The 18900-nt window shown below is 40.9% G+C and overlaps 1 protein-coding gene and 1 long non-coding RNA gene across 5 annotated transcripts in view; both read left to right on the forward strand.

The window, feature by feature from the left end:
- LOC307171614 overlaps nucleotides 1-18900 on the forward strand; it is a 457352-nt gene that overhangs the window by 252852 nt on the left and 185600 nt on the right. The window lies entirely within an intron of this gene.
- The window catches only part of bod1l1 (biorientation of chromosomes in cell division 1-like 1), a 28142-nt gene that overhangs the window by 4341 nt on the left and 4901 nt on the right, over nucleotides 1-18900 (forward strand). Inside the window, exons 5-19 of one of the 4 annotated variants that reach the window (XM_079893315.1) lie at nucleotides 79-190; nucleotides 789-935; nucleotides 1096-1253; nucleotides 4242-4338; nucleotides 4412-4520; nucleotides 6110-6164; nucleotides 6746-8024; nucleotides 8360-8421; nucleotides 14635-16103; nucleotides 16191-16414; nucleotides 16498-16553; nucleotides 16639-16693; nucleotides 17060-17109; nucleotides 17232-17349; nucleotides 17434-17489. In XM_079893315.1, coding sequence (XP_079749441.1) covers nucleotides 79-190; nucleotides 789-935; nucleotides 1096-1253; nucleotides 4242-4338; nucleotides 4412-4520; nucleotides 6110-6164; nucleotides 6746-8024; nucleotides 8360-8421; nucleotides 14635-16103; nucleotides 16191-16414; nucleotides 16498-16553; nucleotides 16639-16693; nucleotides 17060-17109; nucleotides 17232-17349; nucleotides 17434-17489 — 4047 coding nt within the window. Of the gene's footprint in view, nucleotides 1-78; nucleotides 191-788; nucleotides 936-1095; nucleotides 1254-4241; nucleotides 4339-4411; nucleotides 4521-6109; nucleotides 6165-6745; nucleotides 8025-8359; nucleotides 8422-14634; nucleotides 16415-16490; nucleotides 16554-16638; nucleotides 16694-17059; nucleotides 17110-17231; nucleotides 17350-17433; nucleotides 17490-18900 lie in introns of all 4 variants that reach the window. The other 3 variants (XM_079893313.1, XM_079893314.1, XM_079893316.1) reach the window with 3 other exon arrangements.

The raw sequence follows: 18900 nt of genomic DNA on the forward strand, positions 1-18900 counted from the left end.
TGTTACTGTAATCTCCTGTTATCACTGTAAAGCTGCTGTGAGACTCTATAGTGTTAAAGCGCTCGACTTGGCTTGCAGGAGGAGGAGGAGAGCAGTAAATCCTCAGGGAAGCTGAGAGAGGAGAACCGGGAGCCGGAGCCGCTGAAGCCCTGCAGTGTGAAGCAGAAGACCAGAGAGCGGCTGAGGGAAGGTACGACAACACTGACTCTCAGTCGCGGTGTGCAGCGCTAATGCTGTGTTCACACCCAACGCCAGTTTAGTTATTAGCGCGAGGAGATTACATACAGAGTTCATGCAAAGATGCGAATAGACACAAATTCGTGCCAGGCGACGCTGTTGAAAGAAGTGATCAGAAAATGATCAAAAGTGACATTTATAATGCTGCAAAAGATTCTATTTTAAACAAATGCTGTTCTTTTGTATTTTCTATTAATCAAAGAATCCTGAAAAATAAAATGTATCACAGTTTCCACAAAAATATGAACTGTTTTCAACACTGATAATAATAATTAACATCTTATCATCATATTAGAGTGATTTCTGAAGGATCATGTGACACTGAAGACTGGAGTAATGATGCTGAACATTCAGCTTTGATCACAGGAATAAATTACACTTTACTAGATATTCACATAGAGAACAGATGATCTACATTATAATAATATTTCACTGTTTTACTGTATTTGATCAAATAAATGCAGCCTCAATGAGCAGGAAAAATTAGCTAAAAAATGATAATGTTTCCAGCTTCACACCTGTAGTGTGTGTGTGTGTGTGTGTTTCGCCAGAGTACTCGCTGGAGGACTCAGATCTGGAGGGTCTCAGTGACATCAGCGTGAGTTCGGTTCACACCAGCGATCTGTCCTCGTTCATCGACAGTGAAGAAGACGAGCCTCTGTGTGAGTCCACAGAGGAGGGAGAGATCAGCTCTGAGGGTGAGTGTGTGTGTGTGTGTGTGTGTGTGTGTGTGTGTGTGTGTGTGTGTGTGTGTGTGTGTGTGTGTGTGTGTGTGTGCGCATCTATAGTATATCCCTGTAAATCATTTATTTTAAGTGGACTTAAATAAATAGTTAATGTGTGTGTGTGTGTGTGTAGATGAGGCAGGGCAGAAGACGGGTGAGGACTCTGAGGGCAGCAGGGAGAAGAAGCCTCGCGGTGTGAGACAGGGATACGTACACAAACCCTTCCTGTACTCGCGATACTACAGCGACTCCGATGACGAGGTGACGGTGGAGCAGCGCAGGCGCTCTGTGGTGAGAACACACTGAACACGGCTGACACAGGCCACGAAAAACAGTCAAAACATTGTTTCTTAAAATAAAAGAATCTTTTCAGCTAGTTTCAGCCAGTTGCCAAGGCAAGATTTCTTATTTTCATTTAGTTTAACTTGATTGGACTGAAATACAGGGTTCCTACACAGTTTGGAAAAGTATGAATTTTGATTTGAGTAATTTCCAGGTCTGGATAAGTATGGAAAAGAGAAAACGAGAGTATGGAAAAATATTTGTGCTTCCAAACTATTGCTCCCATTCAGTTTTCTGAATATAAAAGTATATATTTAAGAATATAAAAAAATATAAAAATCCAATGGAAAAAAGAAAAGAAAATGAAAATAGTTATAGATGACTGTACTTTATACCAAAAATAATGCTGAGTGAAACAGTGGTGTTAAATGTGGTCTGAAAAATCAAGAGATTTGGAAATTTAAGTCTGGAAAAGTATGGAGTTTTCCATGGGGAAAATGTGTAAGAACCCTGAAAATGGCAAACTAAAACCAAAATAAAAATGAATGGAAACTATGCTTTTAAAAAACAAATAAAAATGTTAAACAAAATTACTAAAAGTTTTAAACTAAAATTAAAATGAAATCAGAAAATATAAAAAAACTGATTCAAAATAATAATGAACACTATAATAATATCTTAATAATACTAAAATAAGACTGATACTGAGTATCAATGACCTTGTTGAACCCCAAACAACTGATGAAATACCAGCAGAACGAATTACTGTATAAACTGTTTAAAAATTTTGGGTTCGTATTTTCCAAATGTTAGTTGTTCGTATGGAATAAATGTACACGTGCTTCCACATGGAACTGGCGCATAAAACAGCAGATGTTTTGTTCTTTAAGGCAAACTGAAATGTTTTTACACAGATATGTTTAACTGATGTATTTAAAAAAGTTTCACCTAAATGTATTTTAAACATTTTCTCTTGTATTAGTCTTAAGGCAAAACCTCTGTTTTTTCATACACTGGTCAATTTAAATTAATATTAAAAATATAAAAATCTTTTTAGATTAAGATAATTTGTATTTATTTTATGTTTTTTTAACCATTTTACTGTTAAATTTGTACTTTTTAATTAAATTTAATTATACAATAATTTGTTAAATATTTTTTATTAAAAAAATAAAAAAAGAGAACCTAACTGGTCTGTTTTGCTTCCATAACATTCTTTAGACTAGTGGAAAGAAAATATCCAAAATACACTTTTAAGTGCATCTTTTATTGCATTTTATCTATTTGCGTCTGTAGATTTCAATTATAATACAAATCTTTAAAAGTTTTTTTCTATACTTCAGCAGAACTTGTATATACCAAAACTTACAGTTTCATTTATATCTATAATCTGAAGGTTTTTACTGAGGGGTTTGTTCATATATCATTCACACTGATTTATAGAACTTTTTATACCTAAAACATGGTGAGAAATAATTGTTTCCTGCTCCGGACAGTATTTTCTGATTTATGGAGTGATTTAAAAAGAGAAATCCAAAATCCCTTCTGTAAAAAACTAATGTCAACAAAATCAATCAAGAAATTTGAATCTGGCTTTATCCAATGTTCAAATAATGCCTCATTTGCATGTTTAAACAGCATATCAGAAAACATTTAATACAATATTTTTTTTTTTTACAAATCTTAATGTAATCAATTAACTGGGTAAGTATGATGATATATGTTAGTTATTTTTTTATCCTATTTACCTGGTGTGTCTTGCCTTAAATGTTTTAAATATTTTTTTGTTAATTGTATGGCTTTTTTATTCATTTGTTCTCACAATGAATATAGCGTTAGAAATATTTTATGAATTTAGATAAATTGACGACACCGCATTTTGATAACACTTTTTACCATTATAATATCAAAATTAATTATTTAACCAATTGGTGAAATATAAAATAAAATACATTTCATTGATAAACAAAAATGACTAAAATCTGCCACATAGTCTGTTTTCTTTTCTTTTTTTTTCTTTTTTTTTTAAATGGATGACTATTATTCTGAGCATGAGTAATATTAATCTGTAATACTTCACCTGAATAATGAATTAATCAGAATAGTGGAAAGAAAACATCCAATATACACATTTAAGTGTTTATTTTATTGCACTATTTGCAATTTATAGATTTAAAGTACAATTCACATCTTTAAAGCTTTTTTTCTCCACTTCAGCAGAACTTACATACACCAAAACTTACAGTTTTATTCATATCTATATTCTGAAGGTTTTTACTGAGGGGTTTGTTTATTTGCCCTGATTTATATAACATTGTATTCCTAAAAACATGGTGCAAATTTACATTTTAGTTTTGCAGTTTTAGTCATTGTTTTGGTCTTTTGATTTGAAAACATTCTTTGAAATTAGGTCAACATTTCATCATGTTTCTTTCATTAATTTTACTCAGTTTTACTTATTTACAATTTTACATATAATTTTAATCAATGAAATTAAGTTTAGTGGAAAAATTAAATTCAAACAGTTTATATATTAATCATATATCAACATTGAACAAAAACATGGTAAAACCTCAACTCGTGAAATAATGATGTGATAATGAGACAAGCATTAAGCATTGTTGGTAATTATTTGTGCTTTATATCACTTGTGCATTTTTAATTTTGTGCAGAAGTTTGTTATTTAGGTTTATGCTTTCTGAATAATCTAAGACATATAGAATTATTATAGTTAATTAACTCGTTCTTTTAATGTTTAGCTTTCGCTCACACAGCTCAACATTATTGACTAGGATTTGGTTATTTCAAACAATAATTTGTCTTTTTTAGAATTTTTTTTCCCCTCAATGAACATTATTAGTGCTTTTTTAATATCTTGGGTTTTTTTGTGTGTTTTTTTTTTTTTTTATCAACAATTTTTTAATTATCATCATAATGCACAATTTTCATCTGGTCTTTGTCAAAATCCCAAACTCCTAAATTTCTTTGACTTCGCAGGCCAAAGAAAAAGAGGAGCGTCTCCTGAAGCGACAGCAGAACCGAGAGCGAATGGAGGAGAAGCGCAGACTGAGAGCAGCGCAGAATGAGGAACAGGGTGTGTGTGTGTGTGTGTGTGTGTGTGTGTTTGCATCAATGATCTGATCTCTGACCAGATGTTCTCCCTGCAGACCGTAAGAGACTGGCGGATCAAAGACCGCGGGCCAAAGAGGCTCGGAAAGAGAAGAAGGTCCTGGAGAAGAAAGTGGCTCTGAGCATTCAGAGAAAGAGAGACTCCAGGTCTGTGGGGATTCGCCAACAATACAATTATTCTTATTTTCCTATTATTTTCTAACTTAAGAATAAGGTTACGAATATTCTGAATTCCCAAAAATATTTCTTTAAAATGTTCTTGCAACAAAACGTAAGAAGAATTCAAATTCTTGAAAGGAATTTTCTTAAAAATCATTGTGAATAACTTAAAATAACCTCCAATTCATCTTAATTCCCCAAAGATGAGATGTTTGATTAATTTATTGGGTTGTTTAAATATAAAGCATCACAACACAACACTAACTGCATATAAAAGCAGACTTTTTGCTGAAATCAAAGAATGAGTCAAATAGGGACCTTGTTTTTGGATTTTACACGTTAGTATAGTTTTTGTCAATATTTTGAGTTAAATATTATTTTTGTATTTTCTGTTTTCATTTTAATATTAAAATTTTAGTAATTTTGTTCTGTGTTTTGTTTAATGTCAGTAACACTTTACAATAAGGTTGCATTTCTTCAACACTAGTACCTTAGATAACAATGAACAATACTTCTACAGCATTTATTAATCTTGGTTAACGTTAATCTCAACATTTACTAATACATTAAGATCAAAAGTTGTATCTCTTAACATTAGTTAGTGCACTGTGAACTAACATGAACATTTTTATTAACCTTAACAAACGTTAATAAATGCTGCAATGCTCATTGTTAGTTCAAGTTAGTTAATACATTTTTGTTAACAAATGAGACCTTATTGTAAAGTGTTACTAACATTTTTTTATTAATTTGTAGTTTATTTAGTTTTTGTTATTATTTCAACTTAAACTAAACAAAAATGACAATTGCTGCCTGAGAAAGTAGCTAAAATAAGTAGCTCCGTCTTGAGACTGTCTCTTTAAAATGAACTTTTTAAAATATAGAGCGCACTAAAAAACTTGATAATTATGATAAATTATGAGAAGTTGAAATTAAAATTTTCAAATCATAATTTTGTCATCGTTTTGAATTTAATGTCATAATTGTTTCCTATGTGGTAAAAATGTGCTTCCATAAATATCAGATAACACCAATTTTCTTGAGAAAAGAAATGTTCCTCAGAAAATATCGGAGAACTTCCTAGGAATTGCACTTTCAGTCAATTTGATCGAAGTATTGTGAGTTAAATCGCAATATTGCCTAAATCTCGCATTACGAGGGTGCTTGTGAATGTAGTTCTTAACAGATTTGCGTTTTTTAATTTACGCGAAGATGATAATCTTTTTAAAAATATTTCAACGCTTGCACCTCGGAACCTATTTCAACGTTTGTGTTCTCGAGCTCCTAACACTGTTGTGTGAACGAGTCGGAGCGCATTAAGGGTTTTTCTGTGAGAGCGGTGTGTGTTAGCGGCCCCTAAATTAATCACTAATGATCTTTGCAACGGAATTGAATCAATCAAAACTAACTTTAGCTGGACAGTTTATTCACACTTTATATAGACACTTTATTCTAGATCTGCTGTAAAACCTAAACAATCTGTGTTACTGTGATCTCCTGTTATCACTGTAAAGCTGCTGTGAAACATCTATATTGTTAAAGCTCTGTATAAATGATGACTTGACTCTTTCTTTTAGAAAAGAGGACGACAGGAAGAAAAGCGACACTGAGGGGGATTCGGTCAGCAAAGATGTAAGTTTCTCTCGTTCTCCAGCTTTTTCTTTCAGTCTATCATATCACGGTTCTCTAAGTTCTTGAAATCCTTTAAAGTTTGTGAATCTGTGAAAAATTCTAAATAAATTCAAGGCTCTGGAAAGTTTTTGCAAATAAACACACAGATACAGCTCCTCGAAAGTGCTTGAATTTAATTACACTTACACTATATTATTTTGCCAACACTTCGTGGCCTATGCACTCTAACGTTAGTTACGCGCATTTACGCGTTACATTAAGTGTTTTCCCCGTGAGGTACTGTGTGTTGTACGCTGTCATGATGTTCACGCGCACACGAAACTACTACGGCGGAACCTCAATGTTTCATGCTAAAGTTAATATCAAATCATTTTAGAATACAGTAAGTGTACCGAATATTCTTCAGTTTTATGCAAAACAGAAATACGACAAATAGAATATCAGATCTGTCATATGGCCAAAAATAAATGCAAAAAGAAAAATTTGAGGGTATTGGACCTGGAAAGTCCTTGAATTTGAAGTTAACCAAGGTGTGGGAACCCTGTCACGAATCAGTCGTGAGCATCTCTGTTTCTCTTCAGGTGAAGTCGGGGAGTCTGAAGTCAGTGCGACGACTGTCCGATCTGGAAGATCAGCGCAAGAAGAAAGCAGACGGCGAGGAGAAACTCCCTGAGAAAAACCGTGTTCACTCCTTCATCTTGGATCTGGAGCTGGGAACCGAGGAACGCCAGAGGACGGCAGGGAAAACGGTTCGGAAAGAAAAGGAACGCAAGGATAAAGAGAAGGAAAAAGAGCGTCCTGATGAACGACTCAAGCACAAACTCCGAAAGACCGGAGACGGAGACGAGAAAGATGGAGGAACCGCGAGAGGAGCAGCTGATGAGAAGAAGGGGTCAAAGGTCAAGGCGGACCGGAAGAGTTCCGTCTCATCACGAGAGGTCAAGACGACTGTGACGGAAGCTGCGGATGAAGAGAACCTGAAGAAAGGAAAGAGCGAGAAGGAGAAAGCCAAGGTGAGCGGCAAGAGTCTCCGGCGTCTGGACTCCACCGGCTCCTCAGAGGAGAGGTCAGAGGTCGAGGCGGGGTCAGAGGTCAGCCGGAAGAAAGACAAGCACCCTAAAGAGGTCCTGAAGAGGTCAAAGAGTCATCCAGAGGGTAAACCGGGAGAGAAGCTCAAGGTGAGGTCGGAGAGGAAGGATTCGTCGTCGGACAAGAATCATTCGCAGAAATCAATCTCTGAAAACGACAGCGACATCCGAAAGGTGGAGGCGGGGTCAAAGGTCAGATCCTTATCGGAGAAACACAGGACTAAATCCCAGAGTGCTGCAGGAAAATCAGATAAAAAACCCGAAGCCAAGACTAAAACGGGAAAAGAGGAAAGGAAAACCTCAGAGGAGAAAGCGAAGTTAGCGAAGAAAACAACCGAGAAGAAGTTGCCGAAGGATCCCGAGAGGATATCGGGAGCGAAGGAGGATTCGAGCGCTGGAGATCCCGAATCAGTCTCCAGCACCACAGTTCACCCGAACGACCCGTACGGTGCGCTGAGCGACGTCACTCCCGAATCCGAGGACGAGGGCGTGTCTGTGGCAGAGCCCCGCCCCCTGAGCACAGAGCCCCGCCCCCTGAGCGCTGAAGCCGACGCCCTCCTGAGCCTGATGGACGTGTGCTCCTCCGCCTCGGAGCGGCGGGAGACCGAAGCGGATCTGAAGATGAAGGAGGCGGCACTAACGCTGCTCTCCATGGACCCTGACCTCGCGCGCTCCTCGAGTCTCGTCTCAGAGTCTCCGGTCGACGGGAAAACACTCCCTACAGGCGCTGGAAGTGTGTCGTGTTACGCTGTGAACGAGCCCCAGGATGCAGGTAGCGTATCCATTACGATAATAGATTGTTGTTTAACATTTAACCTTCATTCTTCCCTCGCACTTTGTAACATGTATGTATTCATGGCTCAAGTGCGACAAAAGTCCTAGGGTCTTGGACCCCTCTGATGAACACTGAATTATTTTAGTTTTTTTATTAAAAATGATTTTCGAGTCAAAATGACCTGAGGGAAGGAGGGAGGGTAAATCATGCACTTTGCACAATATCTAGCTCTCGTTTTTTTGTCAATATCACACACTCTAACACACACAAACACGTGCATCATATATGCATGTGAATAATAAAACCTCATAATAACTGATTTCATCTACTAGCCTCATCTGCCGCCACAGTGGAGCCTATGGAGACGGAGCCTCTGCAGGAAGTGACATCAGAGGTGAGCTTGTGACGTCATATCCTCTACAGTCTCAGACTGTTGGGCTTAACTGCACAGAACCGATCTCTGCTGCTTTAATGCTTATTGGCTTAGAACAATCATGAGGTTTTGCTTCAGTTATACATATATTGGGTTTTTTTTGTTCATGAAATCATTCTTCATGTTGAAGCGGCAGTACTTCATATGCACAGGCTGTATTACATTTACTTTTTAATCATTTAGCAGACGCTTTTATCCAAAGTGACTTACAAATGAGGATAACAATAGAAGCAATTAGACGAACAAGAGGGCAACAGTATACAAGTGCTGTATCAAGTCTCAGTTTTGGGCCGTTCACACCAAGAATGATAACTGTAACTATATTTGCGTCCACATCAATGAACGATAACAGTGTTAGCTCTATTTAAGCTTTATTCTAAGCTCGCGCGCTGCGGTTTCAAAGTATGTACAACGTCATTGAACATGTTTTTGCTGTTCTTCTTTCATTTACACGGCTTTAACTAGCTTTTCCTTACAGTTGGAAAAAAAATCGTTTTGAAAGTGATCCCTACAATAACGTTCCTCATATCTTTATCGTTATAGTTGTGGTGTGAACTCTGCTATTCTTTAATATGGAGAACGATTATTAGAACTATATCTTTATCGTTATCTTTATAGTTATCGTCATCGTCCTTGGTGTGAACGGGCCTTTAGTGTTGTAGGCAAACATCAGTGCCTTGAATTCGATGCGACCGTCTAATGGCAGTCAGTGCAAACTGATGAAGAGAGGAGTGACGTGGGCTTTCTTTGACTTGTTGAAGACCACTCTGGATCGGTTGCAAAGGCTTGATAGTACATGTTGGAAGGTCCGCTAAGAAAGCATTACAATAGTCCAGTCTGGAGAGAACAAGAGCTTGGACAAGGAGTTGTGTGGCCTGCTCTGAGACGAAGGGACTAATCTTCCTAATGTGGTATAAAGCAAATCTGCAGGACCAGGCCGTTGTTGTAAAATGGTGAAGCTTAACTGATCATCAATCACAACTCAAAGATTCCTGGCTGACCTTGATGGACTTATGGATGATGAACCTACAGCCGAATGGAGAAGTTGTAATTGTTGGGTTGGCTGAGACCACAAGTAGTTCTGTCTTCGCGAAGTTGAGTTAAAGGTCATGGTCCTTTATCTAGCAAGAAATTTCTGTCAGACAGGCTGCAATGCGAACAGCTACCGTTGGATCAACTAGTTGGAATGAGAAGTAGAGTTGAGTGTCATCAGCATAGCAGTGATAGGATAAACCATGTTTCTGAATGACCAATCCTTTTGATGACGTAGATGTAGAAGAGAAGCGTTCCCAGCACTGAGCCCTGAGGCACTCCAGTAGCTAGATGATAGCAGTGATGGGATAAACCATGTTTCTGAATGACAGATCTAGTGATGACATGTAGATGTAGAAGAGAAGCGGTCCCAGCACTGAGCCCTGAGGCACTCCAGTAGCTAGATGATAACAGTGATGGGATAAACCATGTTTCTGAATAACAGATCCTAGTGATGACATGTAGCTGGAGAAGAGAAGCGGTCACAGCACTGAGCCCTGAGGCACTCCAGTAGCTAGATGATAACAGTGATGGGATTAACCATGTTTCTGAATGACAGATCCTAGTGATGACATGTAGCTGGAGAAGAGAAGTGGTCCCAGCACTGAGCCCTGAGGCACTCCAGTAGCTAGATGATAACAGTGATGGGATAAACCATGTTTCTGAATAACAGATCCTAGTGATGACATGTAGCTGGAGAAGAGAAGTGGTCCCAGCACTGAGCCCTGAGGCACTCCAGTAGCTAGATGATAACAGTGATGGGATAAACCATGTTTCTGAATGACAGACACTAGTGATGACATGTAGATGGAGAAGAGAAGTGGTCCCAGCACTGAGCCCTGAGGCACTCCAGTAGCTAGATGATAACAGTGATGGGATAAACCATGTTTCTGAATGACAGACACTAGTGATGACATGTAGATGTAGAAGAGAAGCGGTCCCAGCACTGAGCCCTGAGGCACTCCAGTAGCTAGATGATAACAGTGATGAGATAAACCATGTTTCTGAATAACAGATCCTAGTGATGACATGTAGATGGAGAAGAGAAGCGGTCCCAGCACTGAGCCCTGAGGCACTCCAGTAGCTAGATGATAGCAGTGATGGGATAAACCATGTTTCTGAATGACAGATCTAGTGATGACATGTAGATGGAGAAGAGAAGTTGTCCCAGCACTGAGCCCTGAGGCACTCCAGTAGCTAGATGATAACAGTGATGGGAAAAAACATGTTTCTGAATGACAGATACTAGTGATGACATGTAGATGTAGAAGAGAAGCGGACCCAGCACTGAGCCCTGAGGCACTCAAGTAGCTAGATGATAACAGTGATGGGATAAACCATGTTTCTGAATGACAGATCTAGTGATGACATGTAGATGGAGAAGAGAAGCGGTCCCAGCACTGAGCCCTGAGGCACTCCAGTAGCTAGATGATAACAGTGATGGGATTAACCATGTTTCTGAATGACAGATCCTAGTGATGACATGTAGATGTAGAAGAGAAGCGGTCCCAGCACTGAGCCCTGAGGCACTCAAGTAGCTAGATGATAACAGTGATGAGATAAACCATGTTTCTGAATAACAGATACTAGTGATGACATGTAGATGGAGAAGAGAAGCGGTCCCAGCACTGAGCCCTGAGACACTCCAGTAGCTAGATGATAACAGTGATGGGATAAACCATGTTTCTGAATAACAGATACTAGTGATGACATGTAGATGGAGAAGAGAAGCGGTCCCAGCACTGAGCCCTGAGGCACTCAAGTAGCTAGATGATAACAGTGATGGGAAAAAACATGTTTCTGAATGACAGATACTAGTGATGACATGTAGATGGAGAAGAGAAGCGGTCCCAGCACTGAGCCCTGAGGCACTCCAGTAGCTAGATGATAACAGTGATGGGATAAACCATGTTTCTGAATAACAGATACTAGTGATGACATGTAGATGGAGAAGAGAAGCGGTCCCAGCACTGAGCCCTGAGACACTCCAGTAGCTAGATGATAACAGTGATGGGATAAACCATGTTTCTGAATAACAGATACTAGTGATGACATGTAGATGGAGAAGAGAAGCGGTCCCAGCACTGAGCCCTGAGGCACTCCAGTAGCTAGATGATAACAGTGATGGGATAAACCATGTTTCTGAATAACAGATACTAGTGATGACATGTAGATGGAGAAGAGAAGCGGTCCCAGCACTGAGCCCTGAGGCACTCAAGTAGCTAGATGATAACAGTGATGGGAAAAAACATGTTTCTGAATGACAGATACTAGTGATGACATGTAGATGGAGAAGAGAAGTTGTCCCAGCACTGAGCCCTGAGGCACTCCAGTAGCTAGATGATAACAGTGATGGGAAAAAACATGTTTCTGAATAACAGATACTAGTGATGACATGTAGATGGAGAAGAGAAGTTGTCCCAGCACTGAGCCCTGAGGCACTCCAGTAGCTAGATGATAACAGTGATGGGAAAAAACATGTTTCTGAATGACAGATACTAGTGATGACATGTAGATGGAGAAGAGAAGCGGTCCCAGCACTGAGCCCTGAGGCACTCCAGTAGCTAGATGATAACAGTGATGGGATAAACCATGTTTCTGAATAACAGATACTAGTGATGACATGTAGATGGAGAAGAGAAGCGGTCCCAGCACTGAGCCCTGAGGCACTCAAGTAGCTAGATGATAACAGTGATGGGATAAACCATGTTTCTGAATGACAGATCCTAGTGATGACATGTAGATGGAGAAGAGAAGCGGTCCCAGCACTGAGCCCTGAGGCACTCCAGTAGCTAGATGATAACAGTGATGGGATAAACCATGTTTCTGAATAACAGATCCTAGTGATGACATGTAGCTGGAGAAGAGAAGTGGTCCCAGCACTGAGCCCTGAGGCACTCCAGTAGCTAGATGATAACAGTGATGGGAAAAAACATGTTTCTGAATGACAGATACTAGTGATGACATGTAGATGGAGAAGAGAAGCGGTCCCAGCACTGAGCCCTGAGGCACTCCAGTAGCTAGATGATAACAGTGATGGGATAAACCATGTTTCTGAATAACAGATACTAGTGATGACATGTAGATGGAGAAGAGAAGCGGTCCCAGCACTGAGCCCTGAGGCACTCAAGTAGCTAGATGATAACAGTGATGGGATAAACCATGTTTCTGAATGACAGATACTAGTGATGACATGTAGATGGAGAAGAGAAGCGGTTCCAGCACTGAGCCCTGAGGAACTCCAGTAGCTAGATGATAACAGTGATGGGAAAAAACATGTTTCTGAATGACAGATACTAGTGATGACATGTAGATGGAGAAGAGAAGCGGTCCCAGCACTGAGCCCTGAGGCACTCCAGTAGCTAGATGATAACAGTGATGGGATAAACCATGTTTCTGAATAACAGATACTAGTGATGACATGTAGATGGAGAAGAGAAGCGGTCCCAGCACTGAGCCCTGAGACACTCCAGTAGCTAGATGATAACAGTGATGGGATAAACCATGTTTCTGAATGACAGATACTAGTGATGACATGTAGATGGAGAAGAGAAGCGGTCCCAGCACTGAGCCCTGAGGCACTCCAGTAGCTAGATGATAACAGTGATGGGATAAACCATGTTTCTGAATAACAGATACTAGTGATGACATGTAGATGGAGAAGAGAAGCGGTCCCAGCACTGAGCCCTGAGGCACTCAAGTAGCTAGATGATAACAGTGATGGGAAAAAACATGTTTCTGAATGACAGATACTAGTGATGACATGTAGATGGAGAAGAGAAGCGGTCCCAGCACTGAGCCCTGAGGCACTCCAGTAGCTAGATGATAACAGTGATGGGATAAACCATGTTTCTGAATAACAGATACTAGTGATGACATGTAGATGGAGAAGAGAAGCGGTCCCAGCACTGAGCCCTGAGGCACTCAAGTAGCTAGATGATAACAGTGATGGGATAAACCATGTTTCTGAATGACAGATCCTAGTGATGACATGTAGATGGAGAAGAGAAGCGGTCCCAGCACTGAGCCCTGAGGCACTCCAGTAGCTAGATGATAACAGTGATGGGATAAACCATGTTTCTGAATAACAGATACTAGTGATGACATGTAGATGGAGAAGAGAAGCGGTCCCAGCACTGAGCCCTGAGGCACTCAAGTAGCTAGATGATAACAGTGATGGGATAAACCATGTTTCTGAATGACAGATCCTAGTGATGACATGTAGATGGAGAAGAGAAGCGGTCCCAGCACTGAGCCCTGAGGCACTCCAGTAGCTAGATGATAACAGTGATGGGATAAACCATGTTTCTGAATGACAGATCCTAGTGATGACATGTAGATGGAGAAGAGAAGCGGTCCCAGCACTGAGCCCTGAGGCACTCCAGTAGCTAGATGATAACAGTGATGGGATAAACCATGTTTCTGAATGACAGATACTAGTGATGACATGTAGCTGGAGAAGAGAAGCGGTCCCAGCACTGAGCCCTGAGGCACTCCAGTAGCTAGATGATAACAGTGATGGGATAAACCATGTTTCTGAATGACAGATCCTAGTGATGACATGTAGATGGAGAAGAGAAGCGGTCCCAGCACTGAGCCCTGAGGCACTCCAGTAGCTAGATGATAACAGTGATGGGATTAACCATGTTTCTGAATGACAGATCCTAGTGATGACATGTAGTGGAGCAAAGAGTGTCTGTAGAACTGTTAGTGTCCAGTGCTGAAAACTGAGCTGGTGGAGGAAGTGAGGATGAAACCATAGAGGATAGGCGAGAGGGAGAGAGTGAGTCTAGGTTACACCAAAGGTGACCTGCGGAGGAGTGCTTGTTGTGTCAGGAGTCAGTTTGAGAATAAAAGTGATGAGGAAGTGGTCTGAGATGTGCAATGGAGTAACTAAAGTGTTGTCTGTGCAGCAGTCTCGCATGTAGACAAGGTCTAGACAATTGGTTACCTGATTGGCAACAAAGAATGTGATCACGCTGTTCGCCTCTGCCTCATTGGCTGTTCTGCAGCCTCCTGCTCTCTTCTACTTTGGAGATGATTTGTTTGGAATGTAAAACGAGCCTAATTTATCAGATTCATCCTGTGGGTTTTTCTGATTGCTGGAGTATCTCCTGTAATGTGTTGGTGCTTTTCTTTCAGGTGGGGGATGAACAGACAGATGAAAGAGACAAAGAGAGAGACTCACAAATACTTACAGTAGACGCAGCTGAGCCAACGCAGACGCTCACTGCAGATGTTAATGAGCCCACGCAGACGCTCACTATAGACGCAGCTGAGCCAACGCAGACCCTCACTGCAGATGCAGCTGAGAAAACGCAGACCCTCACTGCAGACGCAGCTGAGCCAACGCAGACCCTCACTGCAAACGCAGCTGAGCCAACGCAGACCCTCACTGCAGACGCAGCTGCGCCAACGCAGACCCTCACTGCAAACGCAGCTGAGCCAACGCAGACCCTCACTGCAAACGCAGCTGAGCCAACGCAGACCCTCACTGCAGAAGCAGCTGAGCTAACGCAGACTCACACTGCAGATGTGGCTGAGTCCACATTGACGGTCACAGCAGACGCAGCTGAGCCAGCGCAGACCCTCACTGCAGACACAGCTGAGTCAACACAGACCCTCACTGAAGTCGCAGCTGAGCCAACGCAGACCCTCACTGAAGTCGCAGCTGAGCCAACGCAGACGCTTACTGCAGACGCAGCTGAGCCAACGCAGACCCTCACTGCAGAAGCAGCTGAACCAACGCAGACGGATGATATTGAGCCGATGCAGACCCTCACTGCTGACACAACCGAGTCCACACAGACGCTGACTGAAGACGCAGCTGAGCCATTGCAGGCCCTCACTGCAGACGCTGCTGAATCCACCTTGACTGTCACTGCAGATGCAGCCTTGTCAGTGCATACTTTGGCTGAAAATGCTTCCGATCCCATGCAGACGATCATTACAGACACTCCTGAGACGGTACAAACCCTCAGTGCAGACATGGCTGAGTCCCCAGCGCAGACCCTTACTGCAGACGCAGCTGAATCATCAGCAACAGTCACTGCAGACGCAGCTGAATCATCGGCAACAGTCACTGCAGACGCAGCTGAATCATCAGCAACAGTCACTGCAGACGCAGCTGAATCATCAGCAACAGTCACTGCAGACGCAGCTGAATCATCAGCAACAGTCACTGCAGACGCAGCTGAATCGACGGCAACAGTCACTGCAGACGCAGCTGAATCGACGGCAACAGTCACTGCAGACGCAGCTGAATCGACGGCAACCGTCACTGCAGATGTGGCAGAGCCTGCGCAGCCCCTCACTGCAGACACAAAGGAGACCGATACAGATGATACTGTGCCGGCCCTCATAGAAAAAACAGCTGAACTCGCGTCAACATTCTCCGCCGACGCAGCTGAGCCCGCACAGACCCACAGTGCATACACAGCAGAGCCTGCGCAGATGCTTACAGCAGATACAGCGGAGCCTGCGCAGACCCTTGCTGCAGACACAGGGACAGATGCAGACGAGCCCATGCAGACTCATACGGTAGACACAGTTGAGCCTGCGCAGACAGTCACCACAGATGCAGTTGAGCCTGCGCAGACCGACTCTACAGATGCAGTTGAGCCTGCGCAGACAGTAGTTGAGCCTGTGCAGACAGTAGCTGAGCCTACGCAGACAGTCACCACAGATGCAGTTGAGCCTGCGCAGACCGACTCTACAGATGCAGTTGAGCCTGCGCAGACCGACTCTACAGATGCAGTTGAGCCTGCGCAGACCGACTCTACAGATGCAGTTGAGCCTGCGCAGACCGACTCTACAGATGCAGTTGAGCCTGCGCAGACCGACTCTACAGATGCAGTTGAGCCTACGCAGACAGTCACCACAGATGCAGTTGAGCCTGCGCATACCGACTCTACAGATGCAGGTTAGTGACAGTGATGATCAGGAGTGTGTGATTCTGATTGTGAGTGTGTGATTATCCCAGTGTAACCCGTGCGTCTGATGCAGGCAGCGCATCCGTCTCAGACGAGCAGGAACAGAAGTCGTCAGACGCCTCTGAGACGGTAACGAATCAGAATCGTTTCATCAGCAGATATTATGCAGGAAATCATGCTCATGTCATTAATGCTCATGACTGTGTCTGATCAGGTGGAGCAGACGGAGAACGGCGCACGGAGAGGACGATCATCTGCTCAGAGGGCAGGTGTGTGTGTGTGTGTATGTAAAATAACACAGGGCTCCAGACTGCAACCCAATGGTGGACCAAATTTGGACCCAATTTTCCTGCTGGTGCGACCAAAATTTGATATATAGTTGCAATCGAAATTATTCCACCCCCATTGCATTATTGGTACAATGTACAGGCTTTCAGCAGTTTGCAATGAGCAAATCAAACAGAAGTAATTGAAATGGCTCAACACAAGAAATGTTTCAAATGGTTTCCCCAAATTTAACTGAAATGCAACTTTTAATGATTTATGCAGTTTCAAATAGTCTGGAGCCCTGTAACATGTTTCCTGAATGATTAATGTGTAGAATCTTAAATTAAACTTCCTTTATCTGACTGCAGCAAATCAAACCAGAACCGATAATGAAAAAGAGCAAACGTCCAATAAAGAGGTGAGTTTCTCTCTCTCTCTCTCTCTCTCTCTCTCTCTCTCTCTCTCTCTCTCTCTCTCTCTCTGTCTCTCTCTCTCTCTCTCTGTCTGTTCTTCTATTAAAGTGTGTGATGTGTCTGACAGTGTGATGATGATGATGATGATGAAGATGAAGATGATGAAGAAGAGAGATCTGGAGTGAACAGGACTCCACGCAGAGGAAGATCCTCCAAAGCATCTGATGTTGCTCAGAGAGAAACGCGTAAGAGTCTCCGTTCACACGCTGTGAGCTGCTCTCCGCACACGCTCCGGGTCATGTGACCGTTTTTCTGCTCTTTCCCATCAGGCTCTGCTTTACAACCGAAGGAGGCGGAGCCAGCTGTGGAGGAGGAGCCAAAAGAGGTGTTTATGTTCTTCAGTTTTGATTTAAAGATAAAAAAGACCCTTGATTCTAAAAAGATTAATTATAACTGTTTTAATAGCTATTGTCTTTTTCCTTATTTTTGTCGAGTTTGTTGACCAGCAAGACTTCCACACAGTAGTCAGTTTGAAAAATAGTATTAGTACATGTAGTATTTATGTGAATATAACAAAGATTCGCTGTTATCATCATCATCATCATCATCATGCCAAACCTTTACAGAAAAATTTACTTTCAGGAATATTTTATGTTTGTTTATGATAAAAATGAGACACGAGATAACGTCACTCTCAGAGCCACTGCTATTTATATACTATTAAAATATTTATTCATATTTTGAATTAGCTTTTATTTTTGTATTTTCAGTTTTCATTTTAATTTGGTTTGTTTTAGTCATGTTAGGTGCTTTTACTCATTTTTGGTCTATTTCTATTTAGCTTTAATTTATATTTACGTACTATAAGCACTTATTTCAGTTCGTTTCCAAGGCATTTCTAAATTTTGATATACGTTTAAGTTAAAATGTTTTTTTTTTATTATTATATATATTTTTTATTTCAGCTTTATTTAAATTAAGCCGAGACGCTACAATCACTGTTTAGTTTTGAGATTTTGGTTTATTTTGCCTTTATAACATTTTTTTTTTCAGACTGATAAAAAGAAAACATCCAAAATACACATTTTATTGCACTTTATCTGTTTGAGTCTGTAAATTTAAATTATAATACATATCTTTATGGGGTTTTTTCTCCACTTCAGCAGAACTTGTAAATACCAAAACTTACAGTTTCATTCATATCTATATTCTGAAGGTTTTTACTGAGGGGTTTGTTCATATATCATTCACTCTGATTTATATACCATTTTATTCCTAAAAACAGTGAAAATGTGTGTTGACAGTATTTCCTGATTTATGGAGTGATAAGAAGAGAAATCCAGAATCCCTTCTGTAAAACCTTCAACTCTAATGTGTCAACAAACTCCAACAAGAATTTTGAACCTGGCTTTATCCAATGTTCAGATTAATGTGCTCGAAATATATGCAAATTAGTGCATATTTCATGCGACAATCTCTCATATGCATATTTAAACATTTAATAAAACTGTAATACAAAATAAATTGTTGTAAATCCACTGGGGAAGTATGTGATGTGCATTAGTTAACTCTATTCTCCTGTAGTGTCTGGCCTTCACAAAAATTACAAAAATTAAAAAATGTCACTTTTTTTAATCAACAATAACAACAAAGCAAAAGTCGTTAATTTAAAGATTAAATTAACCTGAAAGATGCTTTCAGAAGTTAAATTGAAAAATCTGAGAGAAATGTCATGATCATATATTATACCAAATCTTAGACGACGAGGAGAGGTTTATTCCAGGTCATGTGATCAG

This window comes from Squalius cephalus (assembly GCF_949319135.1).
Source record: "Squalius cephalus genome assembly, chromosome: 14".
NCBI lineage: Eukaryota > Metazoa > Chordata > Actinopteri > Cypriniformes > Leuciscidae > Squalius > Squalius cephalus.